Below are 25,795 nucleotides of genomic sequence, written 5' to 3' on the forward strand. Positions count from 1 at the left end.
TTCTTTCCCTTAGAAAACTCTTTGGATGCTTTCGCAGTATGCTTTGGGTCATTGTCCATCTGCACTGTGAAGCGCTGTCCAATGAGTTCTGAAGCATTTTGCAGAATATGAGCAGATAATATTGCCCAAAACACTTCAGAATTCATCCTGCTGCTTTTTTCAGCAGTCACATCATCAATAAATACAAGAGAACCAGTTCCATTGGCAGCCATACATGCCCACGCCATGACACTACCACCACCATGCTTCGCTGATGAGGTGGTATGCTTTGGATCATGAGCAGTTCCTTTCCTTCTCCATACTCTTCTCTTCCCATCACTCTGGTACAAGTTGATCTTGGTCTCATCTGTCCATAGGATGTTGTTCCAGAACTGTGAAGGCTTTTGTAGATGTTGTTTGGCAAACTCTAATCTGGCCTTCCTGTTTTTGAGGCTCACCAATGGTTTACATCTTGTGGTGAACCCTCTGTATTTACTCTGGTGAAGTCTTCTCTTGATTGTTGACTTTGACACACATACACCTACCTCCTGGAAAGTGTTCTTGATCTGGCCAACTGTTGTGAAGGGTGTTTTCTTCACCAGGGAAATAATTCTTCGGTCATCCACCACAGTTGTTTTCCGTGGTCTTCCGGGTCTTTTGGTGTTGCTGAGCTCACCAAACGCGGTGCATTCTTTCTTTTTAAGGATGTTCCAAACAGTTGATTTGGCCACACCTAATGTTTTTGCTATCTCTCTGATGGGTTTGTTTTGTTTATTCAGCCTAATGATGGCTTGCTTCACTGATAGTGACAGCTCTTTGGATCTCATATTGAGAGTTGACAGCAACAGATTCCAAATGCAAATAGCACACTTGAAATGAACTCTTGACCTTTTATCTGCTCCTTGTAAATGGGATAATGAGGGAATAACACACACCTGGCCATGGGACAGCTGAGCAGCCAATTGTCCCATTACTTTTGGTCCCTTAAAAAGTGGGAGGCACATATACAAACCATTGTAATTCCTACTCCGTTCACCTGATTTGGATGTAAATACCCTCAAATTAAAGCTGAACTTCTGCAGTTAAAGCACATCTTGTTTGTTTCATTTCAAATCCATTGTGGTGGTGTATAGAGCCAAAAAGATTAGAATTGTGTCGATGTCCCAATATTTATGGACCTGACTGTATATATACATTTTTAGGCAGATACCATAGAGAGAATAAAATGGCGGTTGTTTAAATATTTTATGTCACACAGTATTTGAGCAACGACCTTTCAAATGCATTTTTTTTTTTTGGAATGAATAAAAAAAAAAAAAAACACAATAGTTATTCCAATTTTTTTTGTATGAATTAAAAGATGATGTTACGCCGAGTAAATAGATACCTAACATGTCATGCTTTAAAATTGTGCACGCTCGTAGAATGGTGACAAACTAAGGTAATTAAAAATCTCCATAGGCGACGCTTTAAAATTTTTTACAGGTTACCCTGGAGGAGTTCTTGCACTAGGGTTATTGGTCTTGCTTTAACAATTGTCAAAAAGACCCCAGATCTCTCATTTACCTTTAAAAGCAAAAGAAAAAAAAAAACATTTTGACTTTAAGAAAAAAAAATCTTATGCCGAGAACCGGAGGAGATGTCAGAGGTTGCTGCGGTCTTCCAAGGGCATAAAGCCGAGTGAGGGCAAAGTTGCCCTCACTCAAATAAGTAGTATACTCTGCGCTCAGGATAACTGCGGGTTGCAGCCCCCCCCTATTGGGTTCCCAAAGGAACTTACAGAGAATAAATAAATAAAGAATGGGGTGAATGGCGCTACCCTGTAAGGTATGGGGATAGTTAACTATAAGCCCACCCTATAGAAAAAAAGGGGAGAGCCTATCCCAGTAAGGCTAGATATACGGTATGTAAGTTTACACATCAAATAGTGAAAAAAATGTGTGCTGGTGCATATATGTCTACAGTAAGCCCATATATGTACAGTAAGTTTCAAACAGATGTACTGGAGTGTCAGCCTAAACACATAATACAAAATCCAATAGTAGTGTAAACTGAAAAGACCAAAATGACAATAATAAAAAGGATGAAAAATGACCAAACTGTAGTATAGGTGACGTGGAAAAATAAAATAAACCAATCGTATATAATAAAGTCCCATATATAAACGTATCACTTAGAAATATATATAAAGGGTCCCACACACACTGTGTGTATATAAATACAGCATAAAAAGTCCAAAAAACTGGTGAAAAGTGGGTAAAATTGTGATTCCAGGGTGGCTAATTCCAGCTCTTAGAAGTGATTTCAGTGCTCAGCAAACCAAGTGACTTGTAGTGCTCCCCCTGTTGGGTCCCCACTTATCAGAAGTTGTTACCCCTGCAGGGGTATTAGGCATATGTGGGTACCATGGATGGACTGCCTCCTGAGCTCTCCCAGCTTTCCCAATAGTGGTCCAATAGGTTGCTGTAACTGTTTCCACACACTAGGGGTGTTATGCACCAATCAGCTTCTCCTGGGGGTCACTCCACAGCTTTATCAGGCATGGGTCCTCAGAGGGAGGAAGAAAAGTGCTCCCATTGTGTAGTAGTTAAAGTAAAGTTTTAATTAAAAATAAGTTGATTAAAATCAATAGCTTCCCATCCACAGTATGGGATAGCTTAAAACAAGCAGACGTGGTGTGTAGGAGAAGCCGGTCCACGGCGTGCATCCCACCTGCGTTCCAGGGAACCCAGAATATATGCAAGGAGGGGAAGGAAGGGATAAAAGGGGTAGCTAATAAAATAGGGGGATAAAGGGGTTAAATACTGTGACATGCTCTCAGATATATTCTGTATTGCTTTTAATGTGGTCATTTTTTATATATTTTTATATCACAATTTGTAACTGTGAAGAAAACGAATAAAGTTGATTTAAAAAAAAAAAAAAAAAAAAAAGTTGCCCTCACTCAACTTCCTGCCCAGCAGATGGCCACATTGGATCGTTTCCAGGCTTAACAAATAGGTCTAGTAAGCTCAAAAATTACCAGGAAGCGGTGGGGGGGGGGGGGGGGGGCACCTCTCTCACCGCCTATGAAAGTGGTCTCGATGTGAATCCGCCACTGGGATCACTTTTATCAAAGCCTACTGCCTAAGAGAAAAAATGATATGTGGGTTATGGCATCTAGCTGGAGTCATAACCTCAGTATTTAATGTCAAAATCAGAAAGTATGTTCCCAGTTAGGAGGCCGGCAAGTTCAACAGTAGTCTAAAGAATGCCTAAACACTTTGAGATTGCTTTGTGTCCTTTTTCAACCTTATGCAGATCAGCTATTCTCTCTTCAGAGAGCTCCTTTTTTCAAGATATAATTCACATCAGCTGATGCTTAATATGAACAGCAATCTTAAGATGTTTAAGTGTCTTTGTTAGAAAAGGCAAACTGTGCATGGGCTAAAACAGATTCCTGTTCATGCTTGCAAGAATTGGGTATTGGCTAATACGTATGCGTGAACTCGTGCACGCACACGAGCCATTGCGCATTCTCGTGCCAGCTCATGGGCAGATCAACAGCAGCTATTTAGTATAATAGTGGCTTCTGAATCCACCCACTGCTGTGTATTGTCAATCAAAAGTAAGTCGTGCTTAATGGGGGGAGCGAGTGACTTTGGTAATTTCCCAAATATGGGCATTTCCTGCTAAGTGGGTCTGGAAATAAACCTGTACACTGGAGGATGTCACATAAATGACCCACTCTGATTACTGGTGTTCCTTTGTATGCCAGCTCAGAGCTGGACATAAATACCTCCAGTTTCTTAATCTTTGAACTGACGGTAATTCTTTAAGAATATGACGCTGCTGTTTCAACAGATTCTTGAAGTGGAGGTAGTTAGAACTACCTGCTTTTGTCACCCGTGTCAGTAATGTTCCAAAGGGACCTATTGCCAGAAAAGTGTTAAGACTTTATTGAATTCTTCTGTGCGTGTTGGAAAGGCAACTAAGCTCATCACTCTGCGAACAACATGAACTATGCTGCTGCTAACATAATATATGGGAATGTTTCCCATCAGAGGGTCTGAGAAATTAATTAGAATTCAGGGCAAGATGGATGAAGCCAAATAAAAGGAAATATCTAGAGTAAAACCTATTTAATTCTTCAAGCGACATGAGAAAGGAGTGGATGTTTAACTTTCAGGGGTATACAGTTTCTAAATGCATAAAGCTGCAGAGTGAGAACCGAGTGGCTCGACTGGCTCATTTAAAGACCAAACCACAATCCATTTGACAATTGGATAAAAGACTTGAAAATTGCCATGTAGAATGGATCCCCATGCACCCTGACAGAGCTAAAGCAATGGTGTTGTAGCACTTACCTCTAAAGGGGCCACTGAGAATATACCCAGGTCTCCCAATGTAGTACAGATGCTGCCAGTCACAAGCACAGTCCATGCACACCGAAAATTCAGGCTCAGTCTAGGGGATATCTTTATATTATTTATTGCTGAAGAACTTCAACAGGATAGGGGTTAAGGGTCATAGGATACTTCAAACTGATCTGTTGCAACAATAGGAGGACATACTTCCCTCTAATCTTCCAATAGAGGCTTTTCTGGAGGTAAAATGGAATTGCCAGTATATCTAGGACTCTATAAGAGCATCCCCAGCCCATATAGCTACCTCTGCCACTTTGTTCTCCTCTGGCACTGCACAGCTATTAGTCCACAGCAAGTTCTTTACTCAGTGTCCCGGGAGCTGTCTGCCACCCAGCACCGACAGGTAGGGTATCAGTGAGGGAGATAACAAGATCCTTCTCTAGACCAGGACTTAAAGACAGTGCCTTCCAGCAAGTCTAATAATTTGGCAATCTTCTCCAGGCCCTCTGCCTATCAGTTGTTGAGACTGACTGCAGTCTCTTGTCTTAGTGTTTCTTTTTCTAGGGTTAACAGCCCCAGGAGGCCTCCCTTCCTGATGAGAAAATAACACTCTGCTCAGGCCTCGTTCCAGTGATTGGTTGGGGCATGATGAATATTCGCACTGATCTTTTGAATCTCCCTGTCCTATACTCTGTGAACTTCTTTCAGAGGCAGGTGGGAGGAATCAAACTCTCAGTTCAGGAAACCCTGAACAGACCAAAAAAATCAACCAGTGCCCCACTCATTACAGTGGAGCTGAAAACAAATTTTAACCTAGCAGCCTTACTAGAGTATTCTGATGCAATGTGAAGAAGAGTGAGCAGGAATTCTAGGATTTCAAAACACACACACAGCTGGTACAGACCTTCTCAGAAAAGATTCCCAGTTGTTAATAAAGTCATTGGTAGTTCTACCAAGTATTAAAAGACAAATTCACTTTTACCTTCCAAAAACATTACACTAGTTATCAGAAAGTGCTCAAGTCATTAAAAACAGAAATAAGTTGCTTAAACAGTGTAAACATAAGAAATAAAAAAAGCTAAGTCTAGTTCCACTTTTGAAACTATTAATTTTAAAATGGATAAGATGATGCTTTTTTGAGGTTTTCCTGTAAGTAGTGTGCCAATGTGTTGTAATTTATGAGAGAGGAACTCTCTCAAGTAACAGCGAACAAATGCATCTGACCACTCTTGCTGTTTTATTCATCTCCAGGTTGAATCCGTATTTCAGGGCCTCTTCATTAGAATTGCTTTCCTCGTTTACCTCACTTCTGGTAAGAGTAATGATTATATTAAGTCTGGATACAAAATAACTTATTTAAAGGAAGTGAATATCTTTAGATTTAAATAATAAAGATACCATGCAGTCAAAATTGAAAATGAACCTTAAATTGCATACAAGCAGCATAGTTTACCTGTTCATCACTTAAAATCTGTAGCCCACCAGTCCACTCTAGTTCCTGTAATCTGGGGACTTTGGAAACCCCTTTGTATACAACATTAAAACAAGTAGTATATTTTTCTCAAGGTTTGCTGCTATTTTTTGATTTTGTGTTTCTGTTCTCCTTAGTTGTCCCTATTCATGTCCTATGTCTGTGCCCTTCTTCAACATGCCTACTCATCTATTGTGTATCCACTTAGTTCCTGTGTCCCCTCTCCTCCAGACCCAATCTGATCATGTAGCTCCTCAAACATTGTTACTTTATCTTTCTTGAGTACAGTTTTTATGTAAATTTATGTCAACCCCAAATAGCTTTACTTGATATCTTTTGCACCAGGGATCAAGTAATCTGTTAGAGTTAAGCTTACACTAATATAACAGATTCAGATGATCAAAAATAACCATTTAAGACTTGTTCTTTTAACTTCTTCATAACCACAATATGACTTTATAAGTCCAAATGTAATATGCCCCTTGTGAAAACTTTATTTTAACAGAGCAGAGAGTCAAGAATGTGCAAGTATGTGTCATGTACCTTGGTTGGAGGCCAAGTTGACGAGAGGGCTTCCCTTGTGACTGGGGTCTAAGCACCCCTGAATGTGGTGACAGAGATACAAGGCTCAAGGAATCATGGGTGCCAGTAGCTTGGTGCAGGTGATTGCCACAGACTGAGACGTAGTCAAGGTGAGCTAGGGTCATACACAGTGAGGCAGCCATGTGGACAGGAAGCAGGCAGAGCAAGGTTTAGTAGCAGGCTGAGGTCAGTACCAGGGAAGCAGGCAGAGCAAGGTCCAGTAGCATGCTGAGGTCAGTACCAGGGAAGCATCCAGCAATCTGCACACACTAGGATTTCCTTTAAATAGGCAGCTTGTCACCAATGCACTTGGACGTGCACGCTAATGCTCGCTAATGCTCGCTAATGCAAACAAATATGCCTACGTGTCAGTGCACGCCGAATACTAGCCCGAGAACGTCTGTGTGCTGGCACATGGGCACAAGCTTTAGCTGCATGTGAATGAGCAGTAGCTGCACGGGAATGAGCATTAGCAGTGTGAAAATGAGCATTAGCTGTATAAGTTTCCTGACAGTTTTTCGTTGTCAATCAGTCATAGTGTATTTTCTGAAGATGAGATGTAACAGGTCTTAGGTTATGGAATTTGACACGAGTAGTGGAAAAAGATCACTGAAGATTATGGCGCATATCTGACTTCTTACATGTGTTTGGCAAAAGCACTTCTTTACTGTCATAGTAATGGAAGCATACAATTACAGTATATCTCCTGGTCTAGCGCTAGCTGGTGGTTTAGGGCCCAGTTAGGTTTAGGGCACTGTCTATACGGCAGTCTATATCAGGCATATTTGGGGCTAGAGTAGTGAATAAGCCCACTAGGTATGATTGAATCTCCGTGTCCCCCACAGATTCTGGGTTCCCTCTAATGCAGAGATTTTGGTGCCGCTCCTCGTGCTTTAGATCTTCCTACTGAAGTTGGAAACATTCTATCTCAGAGGAAGATTTTCTTCCTCTAACACCTGAACATTGCTTTAGTTCATAAAATGTAGTTGCCAAATGATATGTGCGCACCCCTATCAATGCTATTTCTCCCCTCGGGTCCTGAGCAAGTTTATCCACCTTAGTTGATATACTGTGTGTGATGTTTTGCAGTTAAAGCATGGGGCCTGTCATCCAGGACAGTGGCAGTCAAGTATGGCACTGATTCAGTACCAGCTGTTTCTGGGAGGTGAGGCTGATGGTTTCTGCCTCCCTATCTTACCCATATGGGGAGCCAGAGGATCAAAGGAGAATACCAGCAGTGGAGTTCTGGGATTAAACAACTGCCATAGTCAGCTGCCACACATGCATCCCATAGTGTTATTTTCAAGTTAACTGACATATGCCAATGCCACTAAACCACATTAGGGCTTCAAAGACTCATGAAAACTGGTCACAAAAGGGTTAAAGATTATGAGCACCAAGGAAGCTTTGCCCCAAAAAAGGCAAATGTATTATCTGTGGTCTCCTTGCATCTGGTCTTTTCCTATTACTGAATGGGCAAACTAAAGAGTGTTCTTCTGTTTGCTCTCCATTTTCAAGCCTAATGGGCAAGGAATTTCCAAACAAGGGGCATGGGGAAATGAACACTGTCAGGAGATGTATGTACAAATGCAAAAAAAAAAGTAAAAGTACATTTCAGCAAGGGACAGCTCTTTTAATAGGAAACAATAAAAATAATTCCTTTAAATAACATGACTTGGGCCTGCATGTGAAGCAGAGCCTCTGTAGAATCTACTAAAGTAAAAGTAATATTTAAAAAAAAAAATTGCTACTAAATGACATTTCTTTGTGGTCAGGTGAATCAAACAGGGTTTGGATCCTAGCAGCCAAGGATGTTGCACAGGTTGGCCACTTACATGCTAGCAGCCACACAACCATTACTATTGTTGTTATTGTGTCTTGTTTCCTTTTGTAATTGTAATTTTGTGTTGACCTTATTAAATGTAACTGTATCTTAACCTCCCTGGCGGTATGATTATGTCAGATTTTTGATGCTCAAAGTGGTACAATGTTTTGCATGGAAATTTGGCATTTTATATTGTAGGGCTGTAATTCTTAGGAATAACACACTTAAATCTGTTCGAACAAGAGTCTAGTAGACATCCTGGGTATGATAAAGTTTGAAACACAAAATCATATATTATTATATAATAAATAACTATAATTAATTATAACAAATAATATTATAATAATAATACAATTTATTCAATAATGTAATCAAATCAAAAACACTGAAATTTGCTCAGTTACAGAATTGTCGCTCTCGTTACTTTTAGTGTTTGATGACAAATTTCCCCACAAATCACTATCACTGAATTCTGCAAGTGTTCTAGATTATTATCACTGTTTTCTAGCTGGTCTAAAACCGCTTTTGACATAAAGGGACACTTTTGGTTGCTATGGACAATCTCCAGTTTCCAGGTAGAAAGAACAGTATATATAATATAAAACGGCATGCAGTGCACTGGACAAAGCACTAGGGACAAAAGGGATGTGAAATCATTTGATACAGTAATGTAATCTGTAAGATTACAGAGTACTGTATGTATTGTGTGTTTTTAACTTTTGAATTTGGCGTCGTGCCCCGTCCCAGTGCGTCGCGATGCTCACAGGGAATGGAGCCCGGCACTGTGATAGATCCAGCGGAGGACACAGCTCACACACAACGGGAGGACATCGCAGAATCCAGGGGACAAGGTAAGTAACTTTTCCTGGTTCCTGCGATGCGATCCCGAGTGTGGCACGGGGTTACCGCTTTTGGTACTGAAAATTCACCCCGAGCCACACTGGGGATTAGCGCCAGGGAGGTTAATAATTCCCCTTTGGGATTAATATTCTGAAACTGAATCTGAATTGTGATGTACCAGACTCTAATCCTAGATAAATGGGTGGTGGTGGTGGGGGTGTATTGGTTGAGAGCACTACTGGTGTCCTGTGAGTCTGTTATCTCGTCATTTCCTTTTTTTTTTTTGGTTTTGTTACTTTATTAGGGGTGATAACTTGGATGGGGAAAAGGGGTTATGAGATTATCACACATAGGTTGGATTTGATGGACTTGTGTCTTTTTTCATCCTCACCTACTATGTAAGTTGACGGAAACAATGAATGGGGACAACTTCCTTCCTGTGTACAAAATCCTGAACTGTCCTCCTTCCTGGACATAGTCAATCTTTAGTGATCAGACGTAAAAGCCCCTTTAGAAAATAGCACAATATGTTGTGAGCTGGATACAGGAGTACCTCTTCTTTTTTTTTTTTTCCATAAATATTTTATTCAGTGTAATAACAAGAATAAACATACAATGCAAAACAGTAATTACATGACAGTATATGATCAGGACAAGATAACCATGCCATTTAAAGGAAACATCATGGGAATCCATCATAAGAGGAGGTAACCAGGAACAAGTAAAAAGATTGAGAGTCAGCATCATAGGGAGGAGGGTCATTTCTCATTTTTCACCTCCCCCCCAAGTCCTCCCCTGGGAGCCCAGGAGGGGATGGGTTACGAAACTGATCCTGGCCTAGGTCAGAGGTATACTAATTCCCAACAAGGCATATATGGTGTCCAAAAAGAAACGTAACTTCATCAAATATCGTTGTCCATGTTCATCTGTTGTATATGGGGATATAAGAGTATAGTAGTAAGGAAGATCGGAATGCGGGAAGCCAGAGAAGAGAAGAATCAGGGAAACAAGAAGAAGACAGAGAAGGGGGAGAAGGAAGAGAGAAGGGAAGAGCGAGAGAGGAGAAAAGGGGGGGGGGAGTAGACAGGGGACATACATCAGGGGGGACAGGGGTCAGGAGTGGGCCCACACCCACATCCCCGCCACCAAAGAAATCCGTATTATGGCTACAACTTCCGCCGGCAGCCTAAGAGACATACTGATGGTATCTATCGGTACTGTAGTTGTGAAGTGCGTCCAGCAAGCCCAAGTAAATGGAAATTTATGCATTCTTTTTTGTGAGATATGAATAAGCTCCTCCATATCCTTTGTTATAGAGATTCTTACAAACCATTCCCTGATTGTTGGAGTGCACGTGGAGCCCAATGTTTGGGAATGCAGAGTCTGGCTGCATTAACCATATGCATGGCTAAGGACTTGTAGTATTTCTGCTTGGATAGGGATGTGTGGTGTAAGGGGAATTGGGCTGGGGTATAATCAAGAGTGAGTGTGGTAATATGTGTGATTAAAACGTGGATCTCCTTCCAAAAGGGTTGGAGATTCACACAGTCCCACCACACATGGAGCATTGTACCCACCTCCAGTCCGCACCTCCAGCAGGTGTTGGGGATATTGGATGAAAATTTGTTAAGCCGTGAGGGGGTCCTATACCACCTAGTAGCTACCCTGTACCCGTTTTCCTGGGTAGCGACATTCAATGATCAGTTATGTGATAATTCATAAACGGTAGTCCATTCCTCATTTGTTAAGGGTGTTTGTAAGTCCCTGTTCCATGAGATTTGTGAGGGAGTAAGGGTTGGATTCGAAGGTTCTGAGAGCAGGGTGTACAGGAGAGAGATAAGATGTCTTTGTGGCGTTTTGCGGTGACACAAAGATTCAAAGGGCGTAAGTTGTCTTGTCCAGTTTGTTTGACAAGTATGAGTTTCGAGGAAGTGGCAAATTTGTCTATATGTCCAAAAGGAGAATGAAATCGTTCTGGAGGTCGCTCTAAGTTTATCTAGGGAGATGGGTTTTCTATCAGAGTAGAATTGTTCACACACAGGGGAACCCCGAACCAAAATTTAAAAAAAATGACGTGGGGGGTCCCCCTAAATTCCATACCAGGCCCTTCAGGTTTGGTATGGATATTAAGGGGAACCCCGGCCAAAATTTTTTTTAAAAATGGCGTGGGATCCCCCTCAAAATCTATACCAGACCCTTCAGGTCTGGTATGGATTTTAAGGGGACCCCGCACCAATACCTAAAAAAAAAAATGGTGTGGGGTCTCCCCAAAAATCTATACCAGACCCTTATCCAAGCACGCAACCTGGCAGGCCACAGGAAAAGAGGGGGGATGAGAGAGTGCCCCCCCTCCTGAACCGTACCAGGCCACATGCCCTCAACATTGGGAGGGTGCTTTGGGGTAGCCCCCAAAACACCTTGCCCCCATGTTGATGGGGACAAGGGCCTCATCCCCACAACCCTTGCCCGGTGGTTGTGGGGGTCGGCGGGCGGGGGGGTTATCGGAATCTGGAAGCCCCCTTTAACAAGGGGACCCCCAGATCCCGGCCCTCCCCCCTGTGTGAAATGGTAAGGGGGTACTTACCCCTACCATTTCACAAAAAAAGTGTTAAAAATGACAAGAGACAGTTTTTGACAATTCCTTTATTTAAATGCTTCTTCTTTCTTCTTTCTTCTATCTTTTTTCTTCTATCTTCCTTCGGTTTCTTCCTCCATATTCTTCTTCTGGTTCTTCTGGTTCTTCCTCCGGTGTTCTCGTCACCCGGTGACCCCGCCCCCCCTATGCACAGGGACTTTCCTGTGGCATTCCCCATGAGGTCAGAGGGGGGCGGGGAAGTCACCGTGCGTCAGATGGGGGCGGGGTCACTGGGTGGCCCCACCCTCCGTTATTTAAGAACCGTCAGATGAGGAGAAGCGTCACACAGCGGGAGCCTCCCATCCCATCATGCTGGATGTGGAGCGGCCCAGAAGACGAAGGGAAGAAGACGCCGGCGCCGCAGAGGAAGATGCCGGACGAGAACACTGGAGGAAGAACCAGAAGAAGAAGGAGATGGAGAAAGAAACCGAAGGAAGATAGAAGAAAAATGATAGAAGAAAGAAGAAGCATTTAAATAAAGGAATTGTCAAAAACTGTCTCTTGTCATTTTTAACATTTTTGACACTTTTTTGTGAAATGGTAGGGGTACTTTTGTGCCCCCTTACCATTTCACACAGGCGGGAGGGCTGGGATCTGGGGGTCCTCTTGTTAAAGGGGGCTTCCAGATTCCGATAAGCCTCCCGCCCGCAGACCCCCACAACCACCAGGCAAGGGTTGTGGGGATGAGGACCTTGTCCCCATCAACATGGGGACAAGGTGTTTTGGGGGGTTACCCCAAAGCACCCTCCCAATGTTGAGGGCATGTGGCCTGGTACGGTTCAGGAGGGAGGCGCTCTCTCGCCCCCCCTCTTTTCTTTTCTTGCCAGGTTGCGTGTTCGGATAAGGGTCTGTTATGGATTTTTGGGGAGACCCCACACCATTTTTTTTTTTTAATTTTGGCGTGGGGTTTCCCTTAAAATCCATACCAGACGTGAAAGGTCTGGTATAGATTTTGAGGGGGACCCATGCCATTTAAAAAAAAATAATTTGGCCGGGGTTCCCCTTAATATCCATACCAGACCTGAAGGGCCTGGTATGGAATTTAGGGGGACCCCCCACGTCATTTTTTTTTTAAATTTTGGTTCGGGGGTTCCCCTGTGGGGAATTCCCATGCCGTCTTTATCAATGAACTTTTATGTGTATTGTCGGACCAGCAATTCATTATAGCCGCGCGTAGTTTTAAATGACTTTTTTTCCTTTGTAATGTCATTTTGCTGTCAGACTGTTCTAAACACGGGAAACATGCGCCCCTTTACAGGCATACTATAGACACCCCCCAAGTATGAAATTTAAAGGGTTATTACACTTTTATTGTTTCACTTTAAGCATTATTAAAATCACTGCTCCTGAAAAAGCGTCCGTTTTTAAAACTTTTTTTGCATTGATCCATGTCCCCTGGGGCAGGACCCAGGTCCCCAAACACTTTTTATGACAATAACTTGCATATAAGCCTTTAAAATTAGCACTTTGATTATTCATGTTCGTGTCCCATAAACTTTAACGGTGTTCGCGTGTTCGAACAAATTTTTTGCCTGTTCGCATGTTCTGGTGCAATCCGAAGAGGGGGAAGTTCGGCTCATTCCTACTTAGGGAGTCATCAGTGCAACAATAACAGAGTAAGCACACGTCATAATGTGTGATTAACCCTGAGTCATTTGTGGCATTCCACCTTAATGTTATATTGTGTGGAAGAGCTGTGTAAATCCCAGGACTGGATGGACAATAAAACAACTCTTTTGGCAAATTACACCTTGTAATATATCCTGCTTTAATGTAAGTGCTTCCCTCGGTGACACACAAGTCTACACGGAAGACTGTGTTTTTGAACCAACACCTCCTGTTTTATCCTCTGCTGGGTCACACAATATAACATTAAGGTGGAATGCCGCAAATATATCAGAAGTAACATACATAATTTAGAGTAAATATGTCAGCATTCCAGGGGAATGGGAATATACCCAGCATGAATAGAAAGAATGGCTGTCTTGGAGAAATATAAGTTCTGGGGAGACTTTCAAAATTCCATGTGCTGGGAGAGACTGTTAGCAGCAGTCATGGCTTTTTGGTAAGCAAGATACCTCACACTTGGGTGTTGACCTGAACACTTGTTGATTTGTATTAGGAAGATTGGAATCACAGCTTCTGTTTCCTGCAATTCACCTTTTCTCCTGTGGAGGCACACTATTATGGATTTTCTTCAGGATCACTTTGGGACATTGCTTTAGTTTTCCTTTTTTCTCATTTTTTCTTTTTTGTTTTTTTTATTTTTTTGGGCTAATTTGTTGGTTTTATTTTATTTATCATTAGTTTATAATTATTTGAGTAGTTCACTATTATAGTTGTTACTGTATCGTAGATTTATTATTCAACTTGCAATTTAATTATGATTTTTATTTCAACAATTCCTGGCACAAATTTATTATTTTTCAATTTCCAGCGCCGCACTGATTGTATTATTTAGGAGTATCTGAAGACCAGGGATGTCCAACTGAATCGCTTAAAGCATAAAGCATCCTTTAGATGCCTTAGATGATTATTTTCCAAAATTAGTCTGCCAGGCCGGCAGCATTAAACAGGGGTTTATAGGCGTATTGAAAGTATCCTATTGGTACATCCCTGGTGTTCAAGGTGGTGAATATCAAATACGATCTTGTGCACGAAACCAAAACTTTGTTTGAAATAAAACATCATTGAGTATAATTACTCCTATAGGTACGCTTTCTGGAGAGGATGTAGAAGAGTAGTCCCATGAGGCAACTTGCTATAGTATTGGGTTTATGGATAAAGGTGAGTGTCCCCTAAGAAATTTGTAGGGTACTGGTATGCAGAAAATCGATTAAATTCAACAATATCTTGAACATGTGGGCAAAGTCATCTTCAGTGTGAATGTGAAAGGGATCATATTACCTCATGTAGGATAGGACCTACGGTGGCGGAGCTGGGTGCGTTCAGTGTTCATGAGATAGCTGGAGTCAGCCCAGAATGGGGTTTTGCAGTCCAGGTGTGTCTGGGCGATGTGTGTGGAGCAAAAGAAACTCTCTTCAGTGTCCATCTGGTAGGTGGGCCAGCAGGAGAGAGTAATGCATAACATGTTGTATATCATACAGCAGGAGGAGGAAGGAGTCATATGCAGTGGTGTTTACTCATGAGTGGCAACGTATGGCTGGAGCAAGGTAGGTTAGGCCTCCAAACGGTCCCGTCTCGTGGATGGCGAAGGTGAGTGTTCCGGGCTACATTGGAAAAGGTCGCGGCGTGATGAGTGGGCTTTTGGAGATACCGGGTCCACTTTGTGTCTGCGTGGTCTCTGGTGTGGAGCCTTTGGCGATGGGTTAAGAGAGACCGGGAGCCATGGTTCTGATGGAAAATAGAGCTCATACCAGTCCGTAAGTTCAACCCGCGGAAGGTCAAGTTGGTCACAGAAGCCTTTTAAGTCTTCCGGTGTGCTTAGTAGAGCAGAGCGGCCCCTAGCAGATGCAGATAGTGCGAAAGGGAATTTCCATCGATATTTTAGGTTTCTGGTGTGGAGAGCATCCAGCAGGGGGCGCAGGGCTCTTCTATTTTGGAGTGTTATCTGTGACAAGTCTTGGAACAGTTTCACTTCAGTTCCATTATAAAGAATTTGTCCCCTTTCTCTCGCCTTTCGAAGGATTTCCTCCTTGAGGGGAAAGTTAACCAGACAACATATGATATCTCTGGGTGGCTCGTTCTCCCTGGGTTGGGGACGTAAAGCACGATGGGCCCTTTCCATAGCAATAGGAGAGTCCGCCGGGCTATCAATCAAATCATTAAATATTGTACACAGGGTCTGCTGTAGTGAGCTTGGGTCGGCACTTTCAGGGACCCCCCATACTCTGATGTTATGCCTTCGACCTCGATTGGTGAGGTCTTCCACATGTCTGTGGAGGTCAAACAATTGGGAAAGCTGAGAATCATATGTGGATTGCACCTGATGAATGGCAGCCGCGTGGGTCTGAGTGGTTTGCTCTACGGTTTCAATGCGGTGGGCAACCGCTTGGATGTCCGACTTTAAGTCGGCGATCGCAGCCGTAACTGTGTTTTTAATATCTGAGGCCACTTTCTCAAGGTCGAATAGACTAGGTGGTTGTGCTCGTTCGAAGCAAGGGGTAGAACTTCCCGATGTCTGCATGTCGGACATCGCATTAGGCGAAATTGGGGTCTGGGCCTGTGATGCGTGTGCGGACAGTCTTTGGGAGCAGAAGATCTCCAGGATGTTTCTGCTCAGTTGTGTACCTGGGTCCATGGCAGCATGAGATGCAGAGGAGCTCCGGGTGGTTCTGCTCATAATAATGGTGAGGTGTAGGCTCCCCTTTAGGCAGGATTCGGTCCCCAGGTCGCAGGAGCTATCAGCTTATGCTGCCATCTCCGTCTTTGTCCAGGCCACGCCCTTATCTCGTCATTTCTTAACTAATGTTTCTTTAAAAGTGGACATGTCAATGATATTGAACATTTAAAGTGGTTGCTAACCCAACACTTCATATTCCTGATATGTGCCTGCTGTACCATGTACTTGTATGATAAAGTATTCTGTTCTCCTTGTATTGCTTCCTTTGTGTGAAATCCCTGGTGTTCCTGCCAGTTCCCCTGCTTTCCTATTAAAAACTGACTACACTAAGCAAGAGAGTCAGTTCTATAGCTATGCTGGGAATTCAGCCTGCTCTCCTCAAGTTCAGACCTGTTTTGATACGTCCCGGCTGCACAGCCATTCATTGGAAAGCTTGGTGTGCTGCTGATTCTCCTCCCCCATCTATTATGCAGCTGAGAACAGAGGGAATGTGATCACTAAAAAAGGGGAAAAAAAGGTATTTATAATGTTTTTTTAATATCTATACAAAAATGATTTGCATTTAATTTCTACTTTAAACTGAATGGGATGTTTTACAAGGTGATCGTTTGTACTTTTCCACTTTAATGTGTTAGGGTCAAATCAAACTATTGTGCTGTAGTAACAGTAATGCACTAGGATAATGCACCTGTACTGTTGCACCCTGCATCATACTGTATGGTAGTACGTTGCTATGCATCGTGTACCAAAAATGGATCAGTGTTTTTTGCTGCAGTTAAGTGTGTTGGCAGCATAGGTGTGCACAGCCTATTGCATTAGGGCGTGCACCACAAAGCTCAAACACACATGCATGTGTGTGTGTGTGTCTACATATATATATTGTGACAATAGGAGATGCTGTCACGGTAAAATTGGTAGTTTAGGGGACACAGGGTGTGCACATTTGGTTGGTGCAAGACTGCAGAGCATAGATGTGGACTGGAGAAAACTGCTTTCGCAGGTTTTGGTATTCCATCATGGGGCTCTGTAGTTTGGTGATCCCATAGTGTCTTGGGTGGGACGGGATCTCCAACCCTGTGTCCAGATTTTGTAGATGACCAGCAGGATGTGTGCTCAGGTGAGCACAGCCCTTATAATGAGGGTATGGGAAGACGTCATGGCTCCCAGTTGAAGACTGCTCCACCCCAAGAGAGGCAGGAGGTCTCCGGGAAGCAGCCAGAACATGTGTGACTGTAGGAGGCAGTGAAACGGCCTGAGGACCAAGGGCAGAGCGGAGCTATGGCCGCTAAAGTGAAGCCGTCCACATTGAAGAATCCTGTGGTCTGTGTGACCAGGTTAAAGAGCAGAAGTGTTGATAAAGAGCCAGGTGTGCAAGCATTTTCCATTGTGTGTATTTGCTGGAGAAGAACCCCTGCATGGGAAACAGTTATGTTACAGACTTTCATTTGCCTTTTTAATAAAAGTGGGCTACCATGCCCTGAAATATAGTACCTGACTGGCTGGAATCACTGACAAAAGCATCTACCACGAGAGCTACTGGTCCCCCATGTTACACTATATATATATATATATATATATATATATATATATATATATATATATATATATATATATAGCCCCACCCATTGATTTACCTGCCAGCACAGTGAAAGAAGTAAGCACCTATAAGAGAGAGATCTTTCCCATCTCCCCGCCTGAACACTGAGTGATAATGATAATGCGCACAAGGTGATTAGGGTGTGCCCAGGCACATCTGGCACACCTTTTATGCATCTATGATTGGCAGCACAAGGATAAAGAATGAGCTGCCTTAATTTAACACACGAGGCAACATGCTTTGATGTGCGTGCGTTACTGTAAAGGTGAGAAACCGGCCTTTTTCTTTTACTCAAACAATCCATTTTTTCTATAAATTGACATTATAATGTAAGCTTTTGTGTTGTCAGTACTTTATTCTTTATTAAATATGAAGCAAGCAAGTGATTCAGCTTGCTGGCATCTACCCAGAACTAAAATATCTGATGCTGTGTCTTTTGACTGGAAGGGAATGCTTACACATACAGTTAATGAAGTATTAAATTGCTACTATTACAGATCAATAGTAAGAGCCAGTTGTGGATTTCCATATTCTGGCATCACTGCAGGCAGGTATAGGAATGAGCATAAAAGGCACTCTTTTATTTTTAATGTCATGCTTAATCAAAGACATAAATTAGACACAGTTACAATTCATTTCACAGGATACAGAAATGATTGACCTATTTTTTTGGTTTCAGAGAAAATGGAGCACTCTAAATACAGAAGTGTTTTCATGCTGCGTTGGTGCCATAGGGAGCCTAACTGAGGATATTGTTATAAGAAGTAATTTTGCTAGTTCAGTGACATTCTGGGACTCGTGTTTATTGACAGTGGTAAGTGATTTTGTTTATGTCGATATACAGTATATGTATACAAAGTATATATTAGTTGCGACAATGTTTTGGCCTCATGTACACTGGACGTTATCCTAATGGGATCAGGTGTTTTTTTTTTTTACCTGCCTCCAAACCCCCAGCATGATAGCCTCTTTTTTTATATTCTTTCTTTTAATTATTTTCAAAAAATAGTGTTTACAGTGAAACATAACAAAAATAATACTTCTCATATACATGAAAGAAACATCACAGAAAGTTCCTGTTGAGACAGATCTTGTAAACATGAATAGTGAAAGCTAGGGTAACAATACAAGATCTTGCATGAAGGTTGGTTAAGCATGTTAGAAATACTGTAATGAAACATTTGAAACAGAAAAGGGTGTTACATAAAGGAAAAAAAGAGAGGGGAGGGGGTGGGAAAGGATAATGAGGGAGAGGGAAAAAAAAGAAAAATAATAATTAAAAAAAGAATCACAGCGCATCACCTCCAAAATGCTATCTTTGTGTCCCGTAATATTGTCCAGAGAATCAGAGAATCCAGGAACACCCTCTGCTTTAGATGTCTTGCGTATTCGTTTGAAAGAGATTATTATCTGGTATTCTAATATTCTAATCCGGGGGGGGGGGGGGGCAGAGAGGATGGGAAGGAGGGAAAAGAACTGGTAGGAGAGGGGAAAGGGTAGGTCATTGAGGGAGAATGAGGAGACTGGGTAGCAAGATGTCCAGAAAGTAGGAGACACATAGTCATTGCATTTTTTTTCCATATTAATCAAGGGTAATTTATTAACCCAAGTTTAAAGTTATTTGATGGCTTTATAGGTTTCAGAGGATTGGAAGTTTTTCCATGACTGCCATGTGCTATTGAAGTGAGTGAGTCTGTCTAGTTTGTAGTGCACAATGGATTCCATTATGAATGTGGTCTACCTGTTATACACACTCCTTGAGAGAAGGAACTGTAGGAGATCTCCAAAGTCTGGTGATCAGAGCTTGTGCTGCGTTTATCAAGTGTATGGTCAAATGTTTGTGTGGGAAATTGAAATCTTCTGTTTCAACATGTGGTAGAAATATTTCTAGGGAGTAAGAGATGTTCAGGCCTGTGACTACTCAATGAATGGATTCGTTTTCAAGGTTTGCAGTGGTGTGCAGTACCAGAAGATGTGGCTCAGAGAGCAATTGTCTCTTGAGCATCTCCAGCAAGTCTTTGGAACGAGTGGGTTTCGTTTATGCAATCTTGTAGGAGTTCTATACCAAAATGATAGAATTTTGTAATTCATCTCTTGAATTCTTGCACTAAATGAACTGCTATGAGCAAGCTGACAGGAGAATGTTAGCCTATATGTTCATGCACACATAGGTGTTTAGAGGTAGAAAAAAACCCATTGTCAGTTCGTCCAGGAGTCGTGGAGTTTTGGCAGAAAAAATACTTGACCCGTGTAAACATGTGTTAATGCTAGGCGCATTTAGCTTTTGAATATTAATTCATTTCAATGGCCAGAATTCATTTTTATAGGGATACAGCGCTTACATATATGGGGAATGAGGGTGTCTCAGTCCCAAATATACATGCAAAGAAAAAAATGACCAAGGGACTTTGCGAGACACACAAAAAAAATGTACAAAATGTATTAACTTAAACATAAGTAACACATACTTCTAAAATTGTTCTAGAGAACACATACATATACATACAAATCCATAGTTACATAGATCATAGCATAGTTGCCATTCCAGGATATAGATGCTTATGTGACAAATTTCTCTACACGTTTCGTGAGACAATGCTCGCTTCCTCAGGAGAGATCTATATACATCTAAAATTAGAAAAAAGGTTGTTAAAAAAAAAAAGAAAAAAGAGAAATGAAAGGGGTAGTACCACTTACAATGATATAGATTGGTTTTCTCAAACTCACCAGGGGGGGTCACCAGGGGTCAAGTTGGCAGGGTGTGCTCAAAGACTGGACTTGGAATTTAAAACCAGCAGCAATAGGCCTCAAAAAAACAAATGTACTGCAAAAACAAATGCTGCACACTGTGAGATTCTCACAGTGTGCATTAGAATCTGCAGTGAATCCAATGAAGCCAAACTTATTTTCTGGCTGAAAGAAGGTCTGTTACTGGCCCACCCCTTTCATTCATTGGATTTCAGTTATTTCAATCATGGAAGCTCAGCATCACATGTGTGAGATACCTAGAGCAGACTGCATGCAAATACATGCTGCCTAAGAATGCTCACTACTCCTGACTGGCATTCAGCCATCAAAGCATTTTGATATTTGCATAACTCCTTCCAAAAGCCATCCCACTGCTTGCATCAAGGGTGAGAGCTTTTAAGAGGAGTAATGAGGTAGAGTGCTGTGATATTTTTGAGGATGCTACTGTATGTTTAGCACCCTGCTGGCCCCTCCCACCAGCCATGATTTGTCTGTATTGTACAGATAACTGCAGAGACCCAGTGAGGACATTAAAGTGTCTTTTAGTTTTGAATAGAGTGCAGAGGGCTTAGGAGAGATTTCCCCTCTCTATTTGACCTGTTTAACATTACCAGCATAAGTGAAAGTAAAAGAAAATCCCAGATGTTGGGTTGACATCAGAACAGGAATAGAGGAGAAATCTTCCAATGGGGACAATCTTCCAATGGGGACACTAGTTCTGGTGACACCCCAGGATTTCCTTACTTTGGAGGGATTGTGAAGGGAAATCTCTGCAATAGGACACAGATGGCAACAAAACTGCTTAAAACCCTGCCTTAGACCCCTTTCACACTGGAGGCATTTTTCAGGAGCCTCAACGCTAAAAATAGCGCCTGTAAAGCATCTGAAAAAAGCCTCAGCTGCAAACCCAGTGTGAAAGCCCGAATGCTTCCACACTGGGATGCTGCACTCTGGGCAGTGCTGCCGTACCACTGGCAAACTGTTGCTGCAGCGGCATTTTGCAGGTGGTTTAGCGCCGCTAAAGTGACGCTAAAAATAGCGCCGCTTTACCACCGATGCCCGGGCGCTTTCAGTGTGAAAGGCCTTTTATGTTAGGAAAAGTCCTGGATCTTTGGGGCGGTTTGGGAGCGCTGTATTTAGCGCTCCCAAAATACCTGGCCCATTGAAATGAATGTTCAGCGCTTCGAAAGTGCCTGAAAAGCTCTTTGGAAGTGCCACAACATGGGCATTTTTACCCCTTTCTTTCAGGTTAAAAGCGCCCCTCTAGTGGCCGAACAGCGCTAAAACTCTGCTAAAACAAGCCGCGCTTTAGCACTAATGGGAGCATGGCCCCAGTGTGAAAGGGGTCTTAGCGCTGTTTAAGCGCCGCTTTTTTAGCCGCTTTTTCAGCCGCTAGTGGGGCGCTCCTAACCCCAAAGAAGGAGTTAAAAGCGCCCATGTTGCGGCACTTCCAAAGCTATTTTCAGGTGCTTTGGAAGCGCTACCCATTCATTTTAATGGGCAGGGTGTTTTAGGTGAGCTTTATACAGCGTTCCCGAACCGCCCCGACCTTTCCTAACGTCCCGCAAGCACATCGCCCCAGTGTGAAAAGACACACTGAAATGAATGGGAGGCAGTTTTCAGGCGCTATTTCTAGTGCTAAAATGCCTGAAAACCACCTCAGTGTGAAAGGGGTCTAAGAAAAGAAATATCAAAACTGAAACTGGCAAAACTATAGCTGAGAATGTAAAGATTGGGGAAATATTGGAAATATGCAGTGTTCTAGCAGGTACACTTATCCAATGTTACCAAACATTCTTTATTAGTGAGACATGACTATTGTAAAAATGATTTTCTTTGTAGAGAGTACTAAATAACCAGGATAGATTTACTCTGAAAAACAGTTTGTTCTAAGAATTGTTACCTCCTGTCTCCCTTCCATTTGTCTAGTGTACAATATGTGCCAAAGAAGGACGTGAACCTCTCTTGGTACTTTAAACATTCATAAAGGTCCAAGACTTCTCTCTGTTTTATTTTTACACATTTCATTGTTTTTGAAGCATTCAGGTGCACAGATCCTCCAATGTATTTCTTTAGATTCTTTCTCTAGTCTACAATGAAATAGAATGTACTTTACTTATGTCCCATGGATATTAAAAATGATGAAATTTGAAAACAGAAACGATGAACTGATTAAATAATGTCAAGCAAAATGAAAATACTTCTGTTTGTGTGCATAGTAGTATTTATTTAGCTTTGGAAACTTGTTTAAGCATGGAGTTGGATCATTTGGTAAATTTAAAGAATTAATCAATTCTAAATTATTTTTTCAATTTTTAAAGCATTGGTCCTGCAGACTGTTTTACCAGAAGAGCTCATGAAAGCTTTCCTGAGATGACATTTTTGACATGTTGACAGCACCATGTTAAACTATGGATTTGAAATGCGATTTTTCATTTCAAAATGACAGAAGATGGAAGATGTCGTGTTCTCCCTGACAATTTTAAAACGAGTGCAAAAGTACTTACAAAAACTGTTTACGTAACTGTTATGCAGATATGTTGGCGATGCCATGATGTTAAAGAGCTACATGACAAACCGTATGTCTGCCATGTTAACCAGATCAAGGTATTGTAATATGCTTCTAATATTGGTGATAAAAATGTTCTATGTCATTCCGTAGGATGAGTGCAGCTCAGCTGGTGGAGAGCAACACAAGGAAATTTTAATTGCATTTCTTGGCTTCATGTTTAACTTGTCCTTGGAAGTGAATGCTGCAATAAAGGTGAGCTAGGACAGCTTCTCTGAAAAAAAATATCCAGTTTTTTTAATACTGCGTAATACACTCTTGGTAGGGAATATAGGGGTTGATTTACTAAAGGCAAATATACTGTACACTTTGCAAAGTGCAGTTGCACTCTACAAGAGCAGTTGCTCCAGATCTTAAAAAATGAGGAGAAGCTCTGCTGACTTCTATCATCCAATCATGCTCAAGCAAAAATGCATTCTTTTTATTTTCCTTGCACGTGATTAAGTATTCTTTGCAAATTGAGGCTTTATTTCCTTTAATGAACTCATACAAGGAGCACATACAATTGTAGAGTTCAACTGCACTTTGCAATTTGCACAATCTATTTGCCTTTAGTAAATCAAACCCAAGAAGGATTATGATAGTTCCATAGTGTGCTACGCCGTTCCGCACCACTTCTGGTTTCCTCACTCACTTTGTCAAAGAGCGCCCTAGCACACTACGGATGCTTAGCACACTACGGAACCATCATATGTCCCCTCAGCAAACGGTTTGGCAATAACAAAAAGCAACTGGTTATAAGATCAACTGAGGAGCAAGGACTGTGAAATTTGTATTTTAGAAGAGTACACATTTTTATTTATCGGAAGTATTCAAATAACATTTCAAAATGGGACTAGACTATGTGGAGTTTTCTTCTCATATTTTGGGCATCTGAGGATTTTGTTTGCGATTCTGATCGAGGACAAGGTGTGGAGGTAGCCCCAGATATCGGCTAAGGCTTGATTATTACAGAAGTCTTGTGAGTTCAAACCCCAGAGGGGTGTGTGATACACGAGTTAGAGGAGTCTGGTGGAAGGTGCACGTTTTACAGATAACACTAAGATTTCCAACTGTGTGCTTTGGACTTTCTGTTCTCATAACCACCTGCTACCTCTGTTGTTCTCTCCTAAATATACCTATGTTGTTGGACATTTGGTAGAGTCAATTTTAATTTTTGACAAGAGCGCTGCTTTGGATGAATAATTTAATACGGTTTAGTATTGAGAATTTATCTGACAAGAGGAAGTGCTATATTTTTTGCTTCAATAGAAAGATGTTTCAACTATTAACAGCTAATGGTAGATTCAGGTTGGGTATTCAACATCTTAGAGGTCTCCCCAGTTAACCAACAAGCACAGGTTTTCCCAGTTAATTAAAGAGTTTGTTACACCAACATTTCATATTCCTAATATTTGGCTACTGTACCATGTACATGTATGAGAAAGTATCCTGTTCTTTGTATTGCCTCCTTTGTGTTCCTGCCAGACCCTCTGCTTTCCTATTAAAAACTGAGCACACTAAGCAGGAGAGCACACCGTGGTCAGTTCTGCTCAGACATGTCCTGAAATCCCATCCCCCCAACGCTTCACAGCCATATACTGGGAAGCTCTGTGTACTGCTGTTTATCCTCCCTCCAGCTCTTATGCAGCTAAGAGCAAAGGGAACGTGATCGCTTATAAAAAAAAGGAAAAAAAGGTATTTATAATTTCTTTTATATCTGTAAAAAAATGTTTTGCCTTTTATTTCTGTATTAAACTGAATGGGTTATTTTACAAGGTGATCGTTTGCAATCACTTTACGTATACTAGTGTTGTCCTTGTGGTGGTCCTGTGATGGTCCTATAGTTGGCAGTGACTGCTAGTCTGTGATCATCAACAGAGGACTCCGCTCTCAAGTCAGGCCAGTATGTATGAGGGTTTCTTTGTGGTGTTGTCAGGCCAGAGCTGCAGCAGTATCTCTGTCCCCATCTCTGAAGATTGACTGTTGTGAGTACCTAGCAGGCTTTATGCTGTGGTGAGGTTTTTTCTTTTTTTGGGAATGAGTGTGTGGCAGCTGTAGCTGTCTGACCATTTTGTGAAGGAATCATAATACTCCTTTTATGTCTGGTATTTCTTTTTATATTTATCTAATTGGCAAACTGGTCACATGAGGGCAATCATCTCTTTATTTTCCATTTCAGCAAGTTGAACTTTATTTTTGTGAATAAAAAAAACAAAACACTCTTCTTTATTTATTGCAAAGGGAGGGGTACACACTTGTGTTTTCTCAGATGGCTAGACACTGTTTATAACCTAACTGCAATTTTAAATTTCCCACCTCCTCCTCCTATCTCTAACGACACTTAGATGACAGATGACACAGCTCTGAAAAAGAGGGAGCATGTGCATGTGTGGGAGTGCATTTGCACCAAGCCAAAATTCCTTTCTGTAGTTTATTTTTCTGTGGAGAATCGCAGAAGCAGTTTTGCTCCACATTCTCATCTACAACCTTCCTTACTCATAGCACAGCTTCTGGGAATTAACACAATTTTAGTGTTATTTAACACCCCTGCTGATTTAACCCCTTTAGCACACTGAAGCTGATAAGGACCAAACACAGGGGCATCTCATAAAATTAGAATATCATCAAAAAGTTAATTTATTACAGTAAATTCAATTCAAAAAGTGAAACTCATATATTATATAGATTCATTACACACAGAGTGATATATTTAAAGCATTTCTTTCTTTTAATTTTAATGATTATGGCTTACAGAAAATCCAAAATTTAGTATCTCAGAAAATTAATATATTACATAAGACCAATAAAAAAAAGATTTTAAATACAGAAATTTTGGCTTACTAAAAAGTATGTCCATGTACAGTATAGTTTGCACTCAATACTTGGTTGGGGCTCCTTTTGCATGAATTACTACATCA

General features: G+C 41.6%; 1 protein-coding gene across 3 annotated transcripts in view; it reads left to right on the forward strand.

Annotated features, from left to right (window-relative positions):
• The window catches only part of TTC12 (tetratricopeptide repeat domain 12), a 355,554-nt gene that overhangs the window by 239,713 nt on the left and 90,046 nt on the right, over positions 1-25,795 (forward strand). For all 3 annotated transcript variants that reach the window (XM_073603090.1, XM_073603091.1, XM_073603092.1), the window contains 3 exons: positions 5,577-5,637; positions 18,258-18,392; positions 22,989-23,090. In XM_073603090.1, coding sequence (XP_073459191.1) covers positions 5,577-5,637; positions 18,258-18,392; positions 22,989-23,090 — 298 coding nt within the window. The remainder of the gene's footprint in view (positions 1-5,576; positions 5,638-18,257; positions 18,393-22,988; positions 23,091-25,795) is intronic.

Source organism: Aquarana catesbeiana, linkage group LG10 (genome assembly GCF_042186555.1).
Source record: "Aquarana catesbeiana isolate 2022-GZ linkage group LG10, ASM4218655v1, whole genome shotgun sequence".
NCBI classification, from domain to species: domain Eukaryota; kingdom Metazoa; phylum Chordata; class Amphibia; order Anura; family Ranidae; genus Aquarana; species Aquarana catesbeiana.